This window comes from Miniopterus schreibersii (assembly GCF_964146895.1).
Source record: "Miniopterus schreibersii genome assembly, chromosome: 20".
Classification (NCBI taxonomy): Eukaryota; Metazoa; Chordata; class Mammalia; order Chiroptera; family Miniopteridae; genus Miniopterus; species Miniopterus schreibersii.
This window is the reverse complement of record NC_138122.1, coordinates 15,744,146-15,764,347: the sequence shown is the minus strand read 5'-3', so window position 1 is coordinate 15,764,347 and position 20,202 is coordinate 15,744,146. Positions and strand designations below refer to the sequence as shown.

The window sequence follows — 20,202 nt, the reverse complement described above, 5'->3', positions numbered from 1 at the left end:
GTTATTAGTCATGGCAGCTGGTGCTGACATCACCAGGGCAAGCTCCGCCTGGTGTTGCTGCTTTTCTGGGCCTGTAGTTCAAACACTGCACAGGCCTAGATGTCATCTCCAGGGGTTAATGCTTAAGGGAGTGGTCCTTCAAGGGCTTGCAGTTTTGCACGTTGCTAGGCACCTGGGGCTCTCCACCCTGGTGACCCTCTGCACCTGGCCCATCCTCTGGCTCTGCTCATGCCTATCTAACTGCCTACTACACCTGCACAGGCAGTCTTGTCAGGAGCAAAGATTAGGAATAAACCCTGGGTAAGGGGAGAGTAAGAGTTGGAATGAACAGAGGGGAGCCTGCCTGCCCAGAGGTCTAGAGCTGGAAGGGTCTGGGCAGAAGCTCAATATCCAACCTTTCAACTTGTATTTTTGATGTGTGGTAACCACTGATCTTTCCCTTTAGGATAGATTCTTTTAAAATCAGTGATGTTTAACCTTTCTAGGATCACAGACTCCTTTGGGATTCCCATAAAAACTATAGACCTTCTCCCCAGAAAAGGTGCACAGACACGCAAAACTCCTCAGAGTGTTGCAGAAGCATCACAGACCGCCAGCCAAGATTACTCGGGGATATCTTGTAGGTGCAAGCTAAGGATCCGCTTTTAGACAAAAACTCTTTCTATATTCGTTTATAGAGCCGAACTATGTTGCCACTCGCAGCGCCCTGGCACGAACCAGAGACCAGCTGGCCCAGGAAGTGAGCGAGGCGGTGGCTTTGGGCCACAGAGTCTGGTCGCCGAGGAAAGGACCCGCAGGCAGGTGATGGCTGCCGCGGGGGGCGGGGGGCGTCCTCCTCCGCTTTTAGCGTCATCCGCCAGGCCCCCGTGCAAAGGGCGCATTTATTGGTCTCCGAGCGCAGCACCTGCTCCCCGCCCACCTCATCCCGGCTTTCCCGGGTTTCCGGAGTGAGCCCCTCCCGGGCGGACGGCAGGCGCTGGGACCCGCGCGGGCAGAGGCTGCGCCGGGAGCCGGCGGGCTCCGCATTCATCGTTGTTACCCCGGAGCCTGGCACGGGTTGGGGCGCAGGCAGGGACGGTGGCCTGAAGCCGTCCCTTCCCGTCGCCCGCCCTCCAAGCTCTGGCCCCACAGGTGTTTCCAGCGCGCCTTCCAAGTGCCAGACCCTGAGCCGGGTGCTGGTGACGCTAGAGAGACACCGGAGTCGAGTCCCTCCGGCCGAGCGCGAGCAGGACAGCAGCCAGCGGGCGCCGGCGGCACGGGGCTGCGGGCACCGCCGAGGGACCCGCGCACGCCGCCGCCTCGCGCGCGCGCTCGCGAAGCCCCCGGCCCCGCCCCCGCCTCCCGCTGCCCCCTCCCCCAGGCTCGGCCCGGCCGCGCTCCGGTCCGCTGGCTCTATGGGGAAAGCGGTCGCTCTGTGCCGAGGCGGGGGCTGCGGCGGCCGCTCCCGCGGGCTCTCGTCGCTGTTCACGGTCGTTCCCTGCCTGTCGTGCCACACGGCGGCGCCGAGCATGAGCGCTTCCACCCCCGGCTCCAGAGCGGAGCCGAAGCCGCCGCCGCCGCCAGTGCCCCAGCCCGAGTGGAAGCCGGTGTCAGAACAGGTGGCGGAGCCGGGGCCGAGATCGCAGCCTGAGTCCCAGAAGACGTCCTCGCCGAGGCCGGGGCACAAACAGGAATCGGAACTGCTGCCGGGGTTGGGGACGGAGGCAGGACCCCGGCAAGGGACTGGCTCAAATGTAGGGGAAGGGCACTTCGCCAAGGCCTCGACTGAGCCGCCGGCGCTGGGGCCAGTAGCGGGGAACATGCCCTTTACCAGACCCGAGTCAGGGCTGCAGCCAGTGTCCAAGACCCCACCTCTTCTGCGACCAGGACAGGTGAGGATGGGGGTTCCAATGTCAGGGACTGGCACTACCTCCAGCGCCCCGGTGGCCTTGCTGCCTCTGGACAGCTTCAAGGGCTGGCTCCTCAAGTGGACCAACTACCTGAAGGGCTACCAGCGCCGCTGGTTCGTGCTCAGCAACGGCCTGCTGTCTTACTACAGGTATGGAAGTGCCACCGTGGGCCATCTGAGTTTGGAGGGTGGTGATGCTGCAGTGATGGTGACAGAGGGCATCCGGGGTTGGAGGACACCACTACTAGCCTAGGGATATTTGGGAACATGCACTCTGCAGAATGCTTTCAGCCAACCTCCCAGGGCTGTGGGCCCTGACTGCTGGCAGGGGAGCCCCCAGTGGACATGACCTCTGGCAAGCCAAGTGGGTTTAGGGTGTGAGCAGAGAGGTGAAGTGAGGGAGTGAACTGGGGCCTCAGGGTCCTTCTGGTCTTGGTAGTTGTGGGACATGGGGCAGTTAGCCAGAGTCGGCCACCCAAAGTCCTTGATTAAGGAGCTTCCTGGTTCAGGAGCTAAGATTATTATATTAGGGATTGAGGGGGACAGTAATCTTGTTTGGTCCTTGGGACCCATTCATGGTTCCCTCCTCAGTTGGTCACTCTATTTCCCACCTTTCCTGATGCCTGCTAGTTCCCAGGCCTTGGGCTGGATATAGCAGACTCCCAGATGTATGAGACACAGCCCCTGCCCTTCAGGAGCCCGTCTTGGCATTCTGTGGAGACTCAGGAAGCATCCTGCTTTGGCCTTTATTATTCCAGAAGCAGCATGGGATTCAAAATTGGTCGGTAGTGGGATAGCTAACACTGAAATGGTTGAAAAGAAAAAGATACTGAATGAAGGCTTTCTTTCCTTTCTTATTGGTTATTATCTCGACATGTTTCCTGGAGATGGTTGGTTTAAACTTTGAGATCTCAGATTACTCTACATACCACTGGTTCTTAAACCTGAGTGAGCATCAGATTTCCCTGAAGAGCTTGTTGAAACACAAGGTGCTTCATCCCCCCCCTCCCCCCCCACGTTTCCAATGCAGTGGATCTAGGAGGGGCCTGAGTTTTGGAATTTCTGACAAGTTCCAGGTGATGTTGCTCCTGACCATAGTCTGAGAAGCACTGCTCTATTTTCATTGCACACAGGAGGGCCCTGCCTTGCTGTTTGCTCACTTTACTCAGCCAGGCAGTGTTCCTTCAGGTCACCCACCATAGGGCTTATATGGTCTTGCCTAGCCTTCTTGGAACACAGCTTCTAGAGGATGGTTGAGTCTATGATGCCCTGAGAATTTGGGAACTCCACTGAACTTAAGTGATGGTTCCCACTCCAAAATGGAAATCATTGTCTTTAATTCCTGGCAGAGGAGAAAGCTGACATGTGTTTCTAATATTCCCTTCTCATGTGGCGTATTGGTGCCCCTCAGGCAGTCGGCTGTACTAATACACATCAATCAGAACATAGTGTTCTTGGAGTTAGGCAGCTGAGCAAAGAGAGATCCTTTCCCCTTTTGGAAAGATCACTCTCTAATTTTTTTTAAAAACTAGGTGAAGCCCGCTGTTTGGAGAAAATGTGGGTACATATTTCTTGTGCTCCTGCCCCCATTGCATCCACCAACCGGCCTCCCTGCAGAATAACCACCATCCCAAGTCCTAGTCACCATCCCCTTTCTTTCCTTTTTATTTACATCTACATGCAATTAAAAAAAAAATATTTCAACCATCTTTAACTTTTTTTTAAATCCTCACTCGAGGATATTTTTTTCATTGCTTTTCAGAGAGAGTGGAAGGAAGAGAGAGAGGGCCGGGGACGAGCCTGTAACCTAGGTACTACGTGCCCTTGGCCGGAATTGAACCTGGGACCCTTCAGTCCACCAGTCGATGCTATAACCACTGATCCAAACCAGCTAGGGCATTTTATTTTTGGAAAGGGTATTTTACAGCATAAGATGTTTGGGGACTTATTTTGACAACTTTAAACAGTCCAGAATGTGAGTGTACCACTTTTAAGTTTTCTTCTTGATGGGTGACTACGAAATTTCTTGGACACTCTCTTGGGTGAATTTGCTGGGATGTAGACAATGTGAATGTTCGCCTTTCATAATGCCAAACTTTTCCAAAATACTTGTACCAATTTATACTCCCACCTGCAGTTAATAAGGGATTTTGTGGATCTATATCCTTTGCAAAACTTGATATTGTCAGCATTGACTTTGCCAATCAAATGGGTATACTGTGGCATCTCACAGTCTTGACCTGCATTTCAATTTGCATTATTTTTATCTTAACAGAAAATCATTAGGGGTTTGGATTAGACTTTCCTCATTAAGTGTGGCTTCCTGTGGTACTTCTGCCCTGGATGTTGCTTGAGAAACTCATTTGATCACTTAAGCTTATTCTAAGGGAGAAGCTGGTCTTTAGTAATATTTATATTATCAGGAATAAAACATGCTTTTTGTAAATATTGCCACATATAGAAAGAATTTCTGGGAAGAATGGGTAATTGTTAGCAGGCTTTTACTTCTCAACAGTGTGGTAGGAACATAAATACAAGAGACGAGCTGCTCATTCCATTGCTTGGCATTCTTAATCACCTGTCTATTTGGGTACCAACAAGGGGAATATGGTTTGGGGCTCAGCTTTCTTTTTCTTTTTTTTGGTTGTTAGTTGTCATTAAAAAAAAAAAAATCATCCCCAGTTCTTATCTTAGAGGGAACATGTAGTTACATGAAATTGGGGGGAGGGGCGGATCATAAATGGTGTGGAATTTTCAAAAGTATTCCCTTCAGCAAGTCATTTTGGAGAGAGTGTGCCAGACATAAGCTTTATCCATATTAATGACAAAATGGATTCAGTTAAGCAAAATTTTGTTTTATTGTATACCAGTTGTCTATTTGGTGACATTATAAATGACATTTGTTTACCAGGAAATAATTTCAAACAGAAACATTTGTTTTAATTAATTGATTGTTGAGATTGATCTATAGATAAAAGCCATTTAGCAAGATAGGCCTGAAAGTAATTTGTCTGGGTCTGTAAGAAAGAAGGCTGCAGGCAAACGAAAGTAAATTTTGGAAGTCTGGAAAACCACTGGACATTTGGTGAACTGGACCCCTGTTGTTGTTTTTTTTGTTAATCCTCACCTGAGGATATTTTTTCCACTGATCTTTTTTTTTTTTTTTTTAGAGAGAGTGAAAGGGAGGGAGGGATAGAGAGAGAGAAGCATGATGTGAGAGAGAGAGACATTGATTGGTTGCCTCCCACACACACCCCTGACTAGGGCTAGGGACCAAACCTGCAACCCAGGTACGTGCCCTTGACTAGGAATCGAACCCATAACCCTTCGGTTTGCAGGCCAGTGCTCTAACTGGATCCTTTCTGGAGTGTTGGCCAGGTAACAGAAGATGACACAACAAGATATCTTTGCCTCTAGGATGGATAATGTACTCATTCTTCTAGTGAGACTGGCTCTCAAAGGCAAACTCTCATGGAGACTGTGCACCAAAAGATAGTGTTTTCAATGTTAGTTTAGGTCAGCGGTGGGGAACTTCGGGCCTGCGCACCCTATACTGCCTGCAAAATCCTTTGGTCTGGTCCTGCCAAGGCAACTGCCAGTGGGACTCGAAATTCAATAAATCTGAGAGCTTTTTGCATAGCTAATTTTTAAGTTGATAATTTTGTATGGCCCACAAATGATGTTCTAAGTACCCAAATGGCCCTTAGCAGAAAAAAGGTTCCCCACCCCTGGTTTAGGTAACCCTTGAAGGATGGAGATAAAAAAGACTATCCAGTTGCAAAGTGTCCCTGAAAACTTGAAACTGGGAGTGCAAGTCTGCAGGCTAGGCCGATGGGGTCTCCACCCTAGAAGGTGCCCTTATTATATTGGATTCAGCTTTAATTTGAAATATCATTCAGTGTTTTATACTGTGAGACTATTAGGAGGCTGAAAAGGAATGCACAGGTTGAAAATATGTAAACATTTGTTTGAAGTATATTTTCTTAGCATATAGCACAAGGGTGTTGCAAAGAGGTCATGAGTGGACTAGCAGCATGTTTTGGAGAAGCACAACGCACAACAATGTTCTTAGCAAGGTCTAGTGACACAAACTGTAATTTTCCCCATAAAACCTGCTCCTCCTAACTTCTCTCTTTCCATGAATAGCTGAAAACCTCTGAGTCATGCTTGCTGCCTCCTCCCTCCCTCATCCCACTTCAGATGGAATTGCCACACCCTGCCCGTCTCTTTCCTTGGTCTCTCCTCTCCGCTCCTAGTGCCGCATCTGTGGTTCAGGTCCGCCTTCTGCTTAACTGGTGTCCCAGCTTCCAGCTTCTGCTCTGGACAGTGCATCCTCTCTATTGTGCCTGCTCCCCACCGATGGCCCTGAATTCTCTTTCAGTAGTTCCATGCTCTGTGTTAGCTCCTCAGCTTGGATTTCTCCCATTTGAAATACCCGTAGTGGCCCTTGACTGATCCAAGAACCACTGGGAGTTTACAGGAAGTATATGTAGGCATCTCTTTAGACAGCTTTGTGCCAGTGGGACACCATGGCCAAGTTTGGTGGTATCTTTGTGTTCTGCATAGAGCCTAGCATGGTGCTTTGCCACTGATTAGCGCTCGGTAGCTTGGTTAGTCTGAATGGATGAGTGAGTGAATGAAAGAGTTGCCTGTGAGTCTGTGGGATTTCAGAAAGCCAAGTATGTTAGTGCAACTTTGATTTTTCTTAATTTGTTTTCAATTACCAAAACTTGTTTGCTGAAATAAGTTGGAGATTGCTGGCTTAAGCCAGGAGTGCTGGAAAAGAGTTATGCAATGCAGATTATCTGGGTATTTCATGTTGACAGATTTGAATGTGTTGAAATAGCTTACTCTGTGAAGCAGTAACCTATATCTGTGGTTCTCATTTGTATTTAATAGGGTTGCAAGAGTCTGTGCATGTGGTCTGTATATACCTAGCTCTTTAAAGTGGTTTCACGTGTGCCTGATGGTTTCCTTGCACATGTTAAGTATTAAAGACCCTGTGGGAGGAAAGCCATGGGTCAGAGGTGAGGCCTCCACCCTATGTTAGATCCAATCGGCTAATAGGCCCTCACATCTGTGGGGTTCTCTGCAGGTGTCAGAGTGATTTCTAGTTTGCAGTTTTGGTGAGGAGTGAAGGCTCTTCCTTATTTTTCTGTTAAATGGAGGAAGAAGTGGGAGCTCATGGGCAACACTGGGACTCAAACAGCCTTCTGATTCAGCCAAGGTGTCCACCCACCACACATCGTGGAGACTCCTTGCTGGGGTCCTCTGTCAAGGTCTCGCAGACTAACCCCAGGTTCAGTGACCACCAGGACTCCAGGACTCACCCATCAAGCTGTGCTCACAGCTGTGCTTTATGACAGCAAAGCACAATTAGCAAAGGGAAGGGAGCCTGGGGTGAAGTCTGGGGAAACCAGGTGCTGGCTTCCAAGGGTCCTTTGCCAATGTAGTCACACAGGAGACACTAATTCCTCCAGCAACAAGTTGTGATAACACAGGTGAAATGATCGTTAGACTCAGTGCCCAGGTTTTCACTGGGGGCCGGTCACGTGGGCACCCTCTGGCACTTTGCCAAAGTTCAGACTTCCAGAAGGAAAGCAGGTGTTCAGCATAGACCACATTGTTTGTACTAGCAGTTTAGGTGCTGTCAGCCACCCTTCCCATTTAGGGAAGGGGTGTGCTCCCCAAATTCAGACCCCCAGACTCCAGCCAAGGGCCAAGCTTGGACACAGGCCTTTCAAAGGATGAGCAGTCTCAAGCCTGCTGGGTGAGTTCTTTTCTGCACAGGTCTGATGTTCCTCCTTGCAGATTTCAGTGATGTCGGTCAGGGATACCGGCTGACCTTCACTGTGGTTCAAGGAGAGTGAGTGTTTACACCTGGCTTTGAGTGGCAGAGTGGCTTCCTAGTTTCCTATCAGACGAAGCACATGCCAGTCTTGCAGGGTGTCTAACACACCACAGGGTCGGCTGCTCCGTGTGCTGAGGGCCTTCTCTGTGGACCATGTAGTTGGCCCTTTATTACTTCTGAGATACTTTTCTGATCTCTACCTTCCCCAAAGCTTTCAGTAGCTCGGCTTTTGCATATGACTGGGGTACCCTTGCCACATGGACCTCTTTCATCTGCAAGTACTCTTGTGACTTTGGTGGAATGTCTGGTGTGAGTTCTCCAGCCTATACTGACCCTGGCACCTTCTTTAGGGAGGGTCTGTTAATCCAAGATTGGGACATGATGAGCAGTCTGGAACATTGTGAGAATATACCAGCTTTGGTTGGATCATTTATTGAGGACCAACAGTGTACAAAACAGTATGGGAGACAGACATGCATACCACTGCTTGGGGGAGGAGGCATCCATCCTGGCCACTCAGTAAGAGGCCAGCAGGTTCGGGCGAAGTGCTGTGGGGGAGCTCCCAGGGATCTGGGTGTTCAAGCCTCCTGGAGTCTTCGGGGATGTAGTTGGCAAACTATATCAATAAAGAAAGAAAGACCTGTGAAAAGGGTGTGAGGTTCCTTAAACCAAGATCAATATCTACTTATTTCAAGGGGAAATGGAGGAAATGGGACTGTTTCCTGGACAACTACAGAGACTGACATGTGGGGAGGAGGAGATGGTAGGAAACACTGAACAGAATTGAAATTGGCAGCTTGATGTGTGGTGAATCATATACCAGGTGTCGCCACGCAGAGATGTGGCTTTAATCCTACACGCGAGGCAAACTGTCACTGAGTTTTGAGGTCATGCTGGGTGCTATATGCTTTTTTCTTTTAAGTGCGGCTTTTTCCTGAGTCTGTTTCCATTTTTAAGAGGTTTCAGAGTTCTGATCACTTAGCTTCACTCCTCTTGACACCTCATCACATGCTCAGCCACAGCCCTGTGCATTTAATGCTGATTTAACAGTCTTGACTCACACCATTTAATCTGCGTTGCTGGGCCATTGCCTAAACCAAGAAGAGGGCAGATGGTGTTACTGAGCTTGCATAGGGAACTGCTAGATAGTGTTGTCCTTTGAAGCAGCAGCAGGTGTTGTCTTCCTAAAATGTGGTGTGTGGCTTCCCTGGGCTCACCGCTCTCTGCCCTTTCTGGTCAGGCCCCTCCTCTCATCTGCCCTGTCTCTCCCCTTCCCCTGGCCTCTGTCCTTCTTCCTCCCAGCTCAGCGTATTCCTCCTCTGCAAACCACATGCCTTTCATTCTTTCCTCTAGATCTCTGCATCTGCTGTCCCCTCACCCAGGAGGACCCCTTCTCATTGCGGCAGACATCCAGCAGGGCAGTCTTAATTCCAGGTCATCTCAGCATGGACCTGCCTAGATTCCCCTGCACTGAGCCGGGCTGGTGGAACCATCCTTCCTCTGACACTCTTGTGTGTTATGTCATTTGGGCATGCACTCTTGTTAGCTGGGATGGTTGGGGAGCCTTTCCTCACTGTTGCTTCCCCACCTGTTACCTTTATACAGGACACTCCCTTGCCTGGCTCACCTCTCTTCAGGATTGGCTCTGCAAGTGACCATGCAGTAGGACTGCTGGCTCTGGAGGCTTCCCAAGAAGCTAGTTTTGTTCCTTTGTGATCAGATGCTTGTCAGACACTCAAAGAGCTGGCAAGGTCGGCTGCCCATGTACACTAGGTTTATCAGTTATCTATTACAGCCTCTATCAGTTACAGCCTCTGTAACTTTTGAGGCTTAAAAACGATTTTATTATCGCTCATAGGTTCTGTTGGTTGGAAATTTAGAAAGGGGTTGACTCGACAGTTCTGGCTCTGGCCCTCTCATGGGGTTACAGTCAGATTGGTGGCTGGTAGTGGAATGGCGGAGGCTGGACCATCTGGAGGCTGACTGAACATCTCTCTTTCTCCATAGAGTCTCAGGGCTTCTCCCTGTGCTCTGTGCACATGGGCTGTGCACATGGGCTTCCTTCTTGCATGGTGGCTTCAGAGAGCTCTAGTGGCTGGCTTTCCTCAGAGTGAGCATCTCAGGAGAGTAAGGTGGATGTGCACGGACCAGAACTGACCCAGAGAGAGAGATTTGATAGAGTAAAAATTAATTTTATTGGCAAAATGGGTCATAGGTATATATTAAAAGGGGGCACATACTGTTGGTTCCCTCTCTCTCTCTCTGACAAGCTTTCCACTTAATCTTAGGAACAACCATTAATGTCACTGGATGGTGCATGGTATTCTGATATTTTGATGGAGCCACGAAAAGGATCTGATGAATTTTCAATGAGGAATGTTGGTGGGGAGAGGTGTCGTTACCCTGTTATCCCTCCTTCAGTATGTGAAATCAGCATACTGGGGGAGGGCTGGGTCACATCCTTGGGTTTGTTCCACTGCTGTGTAGCACCCATGCATTGGTTCACTCAGCCGGTCCATCGCCTCTGAGCTTTCACCATTTGTCAGTTCTGAGCTGGGCAGGGAACATGTGTTCTAGCTTGCAAGCAGCAAATATAATTACCAAGTAAAGCAAAACATATTTTCTAGTTGGATACGCCAGTATTCTCCATGGAAGGAGCCCTGTGCTGGTGGCAAAGAAACCCATTTTCAGCTCCGGCTTTGTTGTTTACCAGTTTTGTGGACCGGGACACATGATTTACCTTCTCTTGGTCTCTTCCCCTCCCTCCCTCCTACAGGTGCCTGACATATAGGATATGTTCGATAAATATTTGCTAAATAAACCAATGTCTGTTTGCTCACTTCATGGGCCCTTGTGAGGACCAAAAGAGTCTGTTTGTGACAGACTCTTATACAAAGTGAAGTATGACCTAGATGTAAGTTGTATTGCTAGGTGTGCTGTGCTTTATAAGTTACTGTATCGTTCTCCATCTGTGTAAAAAATGTAGTAACATGAATTTCAGTGCCCGAATGGCTCCCAAGCCTCTTTTTATATTTTTATTTTTAAAGTTACATTAGAAAAATCCTTCCTGTAGAGTTTATAGTGACATTTATTTAACATTTCTCAAGGGAAACTTTAAGTGGCAAAGAATGAGGGCAGAAGCAAAATAAAACGGTGTCAGGTCTCATAGCGACAGCCTCCTCTCTGGGAGCAAACACTGCGGAGAGCGCATGCTTCTGTTTGACAGGCCACCTTGGATGTTGAGCGTTTTCTGAATGCTGCCATCCAACCAACTTTGAGGACTTTTGAGAGTACAGATAAAACCTGGGGGACAAATCCATGCAGCCTGGTGGGTAAGAGGCAAGGCTGAGGGTGGGTGGGTGGTTCTGGCTCTAGTAGCCTGGTCCCCTTTGGGACCTCCAGTGAGCTGCCTACATCTCCTAGCCTCAGCCTCTGGAACAGGGATGTGACCTTCCTACCTTTCTTATCATATCTTAAATGGTTAATCCCTGTGAGACACTTCTAAGGTAAGCTGCCAGGATATAGCAGTTAGAATGAATAAACTGAGCTTCCTTACTTAGTGGGTCTAAGTAAGGATCCTTCTGGGTGAAGGATCCTAGCAGCATCCCTATGGCCTGAGAGGCAGAAGAACTGAAAACTGCTGCTTCTCCTGCCTGTGTCTCTTGTAAGATCTCCTTCAGTGCCCCCCCGCCTTCCGACATCCCTTCCTTCTGTAGCCACTGCCTGTGTGTACCGGTAGGCTCTTAGTCGAGAACCACAGAAAACCAGCTCTGGATGTTTTAAACAAAAAAAAACACACATGCTTGTTAGGAGCTCACAGGATCCCTGAGAAGGCAAGAGGATGGACCTTTCAGGAGAGGTGAGAACAAGGCAGGCTGGGGAACCAGATCCGTGACTAACGTCAGGTTACAGAACCATTCTGGAGAAGACACTGCCCCCCAGGCACCACCACCTCTGCTGCCCCTGGGAACCAGCCATTGCTGCTGCCACCACTTCCAGGGAAGATTTCTCCCCATCCCAGTTCTTTTAGATATAACTTTTAATGAACTACAATATTCACAGGGAAAAGTACGCAAGTAAGGGCACAGCTCAGGGAGCGTTCACAAAATGAAAACACCAAATAACCACCACCTCCACTGAAGAAATAAGACATGACTAGCCCCCCAGGAACCCCTTCTAGTTACTGTTCCCCCAAGGGTAATTGCTGTCTTGGCTTCTCACCCAGAGCTTAGTTTGCTGGTCACTGTACTTTCTATAAGTGGAATCACACAATACATTCTCTTTGTGTCTGGCTTCTGCTCAACAATGTACTTGTGAGCTTCTAACAAGTTGTTATATGTAGTTCTAATGCATTTATTCTCATTGCTGTATAATAGCCCAACATTTGGAAACCACCAAATGGATAAACTGCCTTGCGTTTAGCCACTCTAGTGTAGACAGACATGTGGGTTGTTTTCAGTGTTTGGCTGTCAGGGAGAGTGCTGCAGAGCAGGCATTGCATACATGTCTCCTGGTAGCCAGGTGTACACATCTTGGATGGGAAGTTGGTAGGAGTGGAATTGCTGGATCATGGGGCATATCTGTGTTTATTAACAACTGATAAGGTTGGGCACTTTTTCATATGTTCATAAGCCATCTGGATATCATCTTTTGTGAAGTGCCTGTTCAAGTCTTTTGCCCATTTTAAAATTGTGTTGTTAGTTTCTTTCTTACTGATTTTAGGAGTCCTTTGTCTTTTCTTGATATAAGTTCTTTGTTGGGTATATTTATTGTGAATACCTCTCCCAGTCTGTGGTTTGTATTTTCTGAGCACACCTTTTGCATCTCTATACCCAGATTTAAAAACCTCTGCAAATGCGTGGGATTGGCCTGTGTGTGCCCTGGTTGCCAGGGATCCCCAACAGCAAACATCAAACCTTGTTTGCAGTCACAGGTGTCCATTCCAGGGTGATGTAGCCTCTGGGGAGGTGCCTTGGCCAGGACTCAGCTGCACACAGCAGAACTGACGCTGGCTAGTGTTAGCAGAAAGGCTGTGCTGTCAGGGTGAGGCAGCTTCCTACCCCCTGGTGTCACCAGCAAAGGGGTTCTTTCCCCTCCCCAAAGATAGAAATCAAGAGAGGAAGTGAAACGGATTCAAAAGGAGTTTTACTGAAAACGATGGAGGGAAAAGAGGAAGGGAGGGAGTTTCACGCATCACATAAATCGAGGGAGCACACACTAACCGAGAGTATGGCTCCCTGAACTGCTGCAGGGGTCTGGCTTATATAGCACTAGGTTTCTTCATGCAGGTGTAGAGTAGATTTCTTTGTAACCAGCAGAGGGTCAACAGTCCCTTGTTATAAGGTAGCATGTGTTGGCTCAGCCATTGCCTTCACTGTGAAGCTAGAGGAGAATGGTGGCGTCATGGCTCTGTGACTCTCAGTTCCCACGTCACTCCCGGCAGGGGATGCCTCCAAGTCCACCTCGGGAGTTCTGGGTCTCTCGTCTCAGTTTTGGTGGCAGGTTCCTACCCCGCTCCATCTCTACGGTTCTGAGACTCAGGAAAAGGCCTGCGGTGACGTTAGAGGTCTGCGCTGCCTAGCAGGACCCTGGGCAGTCACCCTTCTCCATTTCTTGGTGTCTTCAGAGGCTCAGACTATAGCACGCATGCCCTGCACATGGCACCAGAGGCCCTCCTCCCTCTGCCACTCTGAGAGCCCCTCAACCAAGTCTCTTAGCAGTCAGTCCCAAGAGGCATCATCTCCCAGCTCTGACTTCAGGGCCTCTCCCAGCTCCAGGGGTCTGAGACTCTGAGAATTTGCCCCGAGGCTTTCTTCAGTCTGGAGCTTTTGAGTTTGGGAGCCTCAACCCATACCTTCTCTTGCATCCTACAGAAATCAGGGTGAAATGGCCCACACCTGTCGTGGCACCATCAACCTGTCCACCGCGCACTTTGAAACGGAGGATGCTTGCGGTATCCTGCTGACCTGTGGGGCAAGGACCTACCACTTAAAGGCCAGCTCGGAGGTGGAGCGGCAGCAGTGGATCACCGCCCTGGAGCTGGCCAAGGCCAAGGCTGTTCGCATGATGAACAGCCATTCAGGTAGCGAGTGCTTGGCGCAGTGGGTGTCTGCAATGTGGTAGGTCTGGAGAGAGTGGGATTTGAAAGCATTTGGGGGGATTGTGGTGACCCAGTCTACTCCAGCCCAGCCCTGGAAGGTTGAGGTGTGTGTTGGCGCTTCCCACTTAGCTCCGTGCGTTCTCAGCCGTGAGATGCTCATGTTGTTGGGGTGGCTGGCAGTTCTAAGGATGGAAATACTTGTGGTGGGCGAGGCTTGTGCCCCTTTTTTGGAAAAGTCCGGTCCCTACCTTGAGGAGGCCCTTCAGATGCTGCAGTAGGTCAGCTCCAGAAGCAGCAGTCAGGAGTGGGAGTCCAGGATCGTGCACCTGTGTCTCAGGCCAGACTTTCTCCCAGGTTCCGTTGTGGAAGCTGAAAACCGTTTAGCCAGAGCTGCTGCATTTGCCAAGCTGGGTGGCCAGCTCAGATATCCTGAGCAAGACATTTTATTTTTTACTTTAATTTATTTAAAAAAAATACATATCTTTATATGATTCATAAACCAGTGGCTTCAAAAGGATATGCAGTGAATTCTACCCTTGACTCTGTCCCCAGCCACCCACCCTGCCTCCTACCCAGAGGCAACCAGAGCTACCAGTCTTGTGTCTTTACATATGTATTTAAATATATATTTATGTTTTAAAATAAGTGCAGTCTTCCACTTTGCTTTTTCCCCATTTAGCAATATACCTTGGAATTTTTCCCTGTCAGTACCTAAAATACGACAGTACAGGATTTCATTACATGGATATACTATAGTTTATTTAACCTAGAGCCTATTGATGATCACTGACTCGAGATGACCTACCTCCAACAATATGTATTTCCCTCAGATGTGGTGCAGCAACCCCGAGGGCTGTGTCTCTTGGAAGGCAGCCGCCATCCCCTCCTGCTGGGGACATGCCACCGGTAGATTCAGAGGGATGGGCCATGGTCATCCTGTGGGGTGTGTCAGCAACTCCTGATGGAGTGTCCTTATTAGTCAGGAGTCTGTGTGCTGGGGCACTGGCCCTTCCTTCCTCTGCCGGTCGTACCCCAACTCTGAGCCCTCTGCGGAGCCTGGCAGCACTCCTGGAGTCCACCCCTAAGCTGCAGCTATCCAACTCTGCTCCCTTTGGTAGTGACTATCCCCTTGGGCACCTGAAGTTTGGCCTTTTGAGGTTTTCTAGCTTTATATTTGTGGCCTTAACTTGTCAGTTGCCTAAAATGGGTAGAAGGAAGGAACACCTAATTTCCAGGCCACAATTTTTATTATATAATAAAATTACCCCTGGTAGACCTCTGCACCGTATACGTTCTTGTACATTAAACTTTCAGAGGGAATGAATGTCATCCATTCAACTCAAACTTCATAAACAAGGCATGGCAGCTCCCACAGAGGTTAGAGTGGCTTTCAGGTGAATTAGTCCAGTGTGAGGTAGGAAGCTGTCACTGCTGGCGTTGGGGGAGGGAAGGACACCAGGGAAGGCTGCTGTAGGAGGTGAGACCTGAGTTGGGCTTTGAGGGATAGAGGAGAGTTTGAAACATGGAGATGGACTGAGGAGGGCAGGAAGAAGTAAGATTGTCCAGGGAATGGGAATGGCTGGAGCAAAGGACCAGAAGTATTCAGGGACGATGGGCATCCTCTGGGGCCCAGAGCATTGAGTGCAGTCAGGCTGCAATGTCTCTCAGCCCAGAGTCACCAGGGGAGGCTAGAGACCAGCCTGGTTGGGGAGGCCACCTTGCTTCCTCTCCCTCAAGGCTGAGGGGGGGGGGGTCCACTTGAACTGAGAGCAATAGAAGGCATGGGCCCTAGGGTTGGGGTCCATCCTGATGGCATACTCTGACCCTTGCCCCTTACTGACCCAAGGTCACATGACTCACTTCTCTGTTCTGTTTCCTGGCCTTGTGGCTGCTGTGCAATAGGCAGCCTGGCCCTAAGGCCGATTGTGCTTTCTGAAGATGCCTTAAGCGATGAGGTCAAAGGTCCAAGACCCCACGGGACCAGTTCCCGCCCAGGCTGGCTGTCCTGGTGGTTTGGAAAGGCCTGGAGTCTGCAGGTACTGTGAGCACCTGGGCCACCGCCCCCATGGGGCTGTTGTCCTCTGTGTCCACATCACGGTGATGGCTAGTGGAGCCTCTCATGAATGCTCTGCTTATTTGGACAACTACCGTGTTTTTGCTGGTTGGTTTTAAGTTGAGTTTTCTTTTTTATCATCCTCACTGTTTCTTAGGAAGACATGAACCCACAAGTCCCTGCTATTTTAGCTATTGTGCTCTGTTCCTCCATAGCGCCAGAGGGGTCCTCCCTCCCTAACCTTCCTGTGTCCCTCACCTCACTCCACCCTGGTGTGTGGCAAGGCCATCTCCCCTCATGCCTTCTCTGGGGACACTCTCATGGCCTCAGGGAAGCCTGTCTCCTGAGTGTGCCTGACTCCTCCATCTGGAGCTGCTCTGTGGGGCTTGGGCTGCTCACCTCTGACCTCCTGCCACTGTGCTGAGGCTGCGGGTACCTGGCCAGCTCCCAGCTGCCAGTTCTGGGTTGGCTTTGGCCATCTCCTAGGGCTGCCCACGCCCCACCTCGAAGCCTCCCATTGACTTATTGCCATTTGCCGCTGCATCTTCCTGTCTCCATTGCTGATTGTCCTTACATCAGTCTTCCAGCTCATAAAGACCCTCATCCCTTGAGCCCTCTCTTATTCCTGTCTACCCACCCTTCCTGCTGGGCAGCCCCACTGTGGGTCCCCCGTGCAGCTTGTCAGTACCTGTGCCCTTCTTGGCCTCTTGCCTTTAGTAGCACATCCACCTGCCAACCCCCAAGCCGGAATCAGCCCACTTGTACCCTCCTGTGGGCCCCTGCCCAGCTGTGGTAGAGCGCCAGAGACAATATCTACACCAGCATAGGCTATGGCCACTGCACAGTCATGCTTTCCACCCCACCCAGCATGCCAGGCCTGGGGAGTCTGGGAGCAGCAAGTACATGGAGCTGTGGGGTGGCTGATGGCTGGGGCCTCAGGTGATGTCCTGGGCAGCTGATCAGGGGACCTTTCTGCTGGACTGGCGATGGGCAGGGCCCAATGTTACCAAAGAGACTGGAGCTCACAGGGGGTCCACACAGCTTTTCATGACAGTTCTTTCTTATTTGTGAATTCACAAGCCCTTTCTTGTGTGTTATTAGAGAAATGCATGTGAGGTAGGGTGTGGAGTTTTCTGATATTCTGATGAGCAATCGGGACTGGATGGTTTGCTATTTAAGTAGCTTCTGAAGTGTGAGATTTGATTTTGGAAAGCTTTATTTGGTGTCCACAGCTGCCATCTGGTGGCTGAATCAAGGCCCTCTGAAGGCATACTGGGCCTGGTAGGGCTGGCTCACATAGGTGTTTGCTCCCTCACCTATCTTTTTAAGGTTCCTGTGGGATTATCAGGATGGGGCACCTTTGGTAAGAAGAATGCAGACAGGAGAATGAGCTTCCATTTAGGCAGCCCCCGCCCTCTGAGAAGGGCAAGGGACCAAGGCCCAAGGTTGTGTCCACCTCCAGCATTTTCCTCCCATGTCACACATTCATTCAAACCTGGGAATCTTGGTGACTCTGCGGGATTGCTCCCTACCCATCTCAGCCCTTAGGTCCACCAGGGTCCTTGGGCATGGAACTTGTCCTAAACCCTGGGCCTTGTCCCCTGGTCGGCATGCCCACGAATCTTCAACTGTGCCTTGACACAGAGTATCTGGCCCCATATATTCTGACCTTACCAGGCCCTATCGCCTCCCCTGGGGCTCTCACCCAGTAATCTGAATATCAGAGGCTGGCCCTTTTGTGGCCATCCCAGCAGTGGCCCTCCCAGGACCCTCTAGACCTCTCTGGCTGCTCCTCCAGCAGCTGCCTTCTTTGCTTGGCCTGGCTCAACCCCTTGTGCACGGTAGCATAGAGGTTACCATGAGCAAGGCCTTCCCAGAGCCTCAGATTCCCCATTTGTCACTCCACTGGAGGCTTTGGTTATGTACCTCTCAGTGTCCTTCCAGTTCAAAGATTTCTAGGTCAGTGGGAGCTGGCCTGCCTGTGTTCAAACCATGGCTCCCTGACTGTGTGACCTTGGGTAAGTTGCTTGCTGTCTTTTGGCTCTTTCCTTTATAAAACAGGCTTAATAATAGAACCAACTCTTAGAGATGCTATGAAGATTAACCTATATAATGCAGAAAAAGAACTTAGCACATGACTTGACATTTGCTCAAAAAAGTTAGCTGTAGTTATTGATAATGGCAGTTTAAAAAGAACACAGGTTTCCAGGTTCCCTTGCCCTCATAAATCTGAATGAATGAGAGCAGCATTGGGGGTCACCTGCATTTAAGAAAAAAATCTCCCTGGGTATGATTGCCAGATTTAGTAAATAAAATAAAGGTCACCCAGTTAAATTTGAACTTCAAATTCACAACAAATAATGTTTTTGTTTAAATGTGTCCCATGCAATAGTTGGGACATACTTATACTAAAATTTATTTATTGTGTATCTGAAATTCAGATGTAAACGGTGTCCTGCATCTCATCTCCCTGCATTTAACTATATCCTGAGGGGTCTCGACCACCACCTCACTTGAGGGCTCTTCTCCTGACTCCAGGTGGGGTCCAAAATTGAACTTCCCAGTCAGAAAATGGCGTATCCTTTCAATTGACACACGGGGGAGCTAGAGGATGGTTCATTTGCTCTCTTTGCTCCTGAATTGATGTCTAAGGAAGCACCAGCAGGTTGGCTAACTAGCTAGCTACATACCTCTCAGTACTTGAGAATTATTTTCAGATCTTCAGGTTAGCTTCCCAGCGGGGTGCTGGGGGTTGTAAAACTGAAATACAGAGCTGACCACCTCTCTGTCTTGAGCCTTACTTCAAGGGGTAATCCAGCCCCTCAGGGGTTCTTTCTCTCCTGCCTGCTGCCCCATGCTGGCCTGCCCCCACATTGATGTCATAGCCCTGTTCTGACATCACAGTCCAGTGCTTGGAATGTTCCCAGGCAGCCCAGATTCTGCCCTTAGAGCAATCAAGGCTCATATCTGTGCAGGGGGTGAGCGGGGCTTGGGGGGCTGGCTAATGGCCCTGGGGGCTGACCCTAAAATATATCTGGGCCATCTTATTGCTCCAAAATGAAAATCCTCTAAAAGGTAGGACTTCAAAGGCTTTCCTCCTGTCCCTGTTGGTCATGGTTCCCCAAGGTGAAAATAAATTCCTGGGGAGCGTGGAGTTGTTCTGGCTCTGTAAACAGCTCCCAGAAAACCTGCTGCTTTTGTGCATTGGGATGCAGGTGGCCCAAAGAAATGGTGGTCTCCTTGATCCATTCAACATCCTCTCCTTCCCTTTTGAAGGAATGGCTTCCCAAAATGCAGGGTTTCTTACTTGTTGGGGGGAATTGCTCCCTAGTCCTTGGAAAATGCCCGCAAGTACTGAGCTATGGTGAGTTCTTCTGTGGCCACCTCCTTACTCTCTGGGCAGGGACACGGGTACATACTCTTCTTAGGACAAAAGGAAAACATGTACCTCTCCTACCCCTCAGTGGCAAGGAGAAGCCCCATCTGCTTAGCTTGTCAGAAGGTATAATGAGGTCTCTTGTGAGCTTATTAAGGTAGTAAAATACTGACTGGCATGGATTAAACAACATAATAACTTTTGTCTAACTTTGGTGGGCATGAAGTCCCCTGGGGTGAGCATGTTAAAATTCTTAGGGAAGGGTCACCAAGATTCTGATCTCATGGTCAGATGGCTCCCAGGAGCCCCTATTTTAATAAGCATCCCATGCGGGGCTCATGCCAGCCCCCCGTGGATCTCATTTGGAGAAACATAGTCGGCTCAGACTCCCTGGATTGCCTACAACAGCTGGCTTGGTTCCCCCATTTACAAATGCCATGCTTTCCATGGAATAATGGGAATTGTTTGACTGTCATATACTTTTTTAATGCACTGGATCCAGGGAGACAAAAAGGACGGTGTAGGATGTTCACCAGGTGCACTTGCATCCAAAGTCTTAGCCCCTGTCTTCCAGGTGTAGGTGCAGCAGTTTTTTCTTCCTAAAAAGAGGGATTGTGTCTGTATTGGGAGTACTATGTCCTCCACTGATCACAGACAATTCATGGTCTTCACCTGAATGGAGAGAGTGGGAACATGGGTGTGAATTATTGGTCAGTGAAACAGATAGTGGTAAAGGGTGTTGCAGAGCAAAGGTACTGGCTTCTGGTGGCCCTGGGTTGGACATTTAATGGTACCCAGAAGGGCAGCCATTGCTCCTGGGTGGGTCAGTAGTTCAAGGTGGAGTGCGTATTCCCTGCCCACTTTGGCTGTGAATTCAAACTTCACCAAGAATGCCACACAGCCTTCAGAACAAATAAATGTTATCTAAGCCTAG

General features: G+C 49.5%; 1 protein-coding gene across 1 annotated transcript in view; it reads left to right on the top strand.

The window, feature by feature from the left end:
- Positions 1 to 1,394: 1,394 nt before the first annotated feature.
- The window catches only part of OSBP2 (oxysterol binding protein 2), a gene marked incomplete at its 5' end in the record, with an annotated part of 92,049 nt that continues 73,241 nt past the window's right edge, over positions 1,395 to 20,202 (top strand). Inside the window, 2 exons of the mRNA XM_081122544.1 lie at positions 1,395 to 2,038; positions 13,613 to 13,821. Coding sequence (XP_080978670.1) covers positions 1,395 to 2,038; positions 13,613 to 13,821 — 853 coding nt within the window. The remainder of the gene's footprint in view (positions 2,039 to 13,612; positions 13,822 to 20,202) is intronic.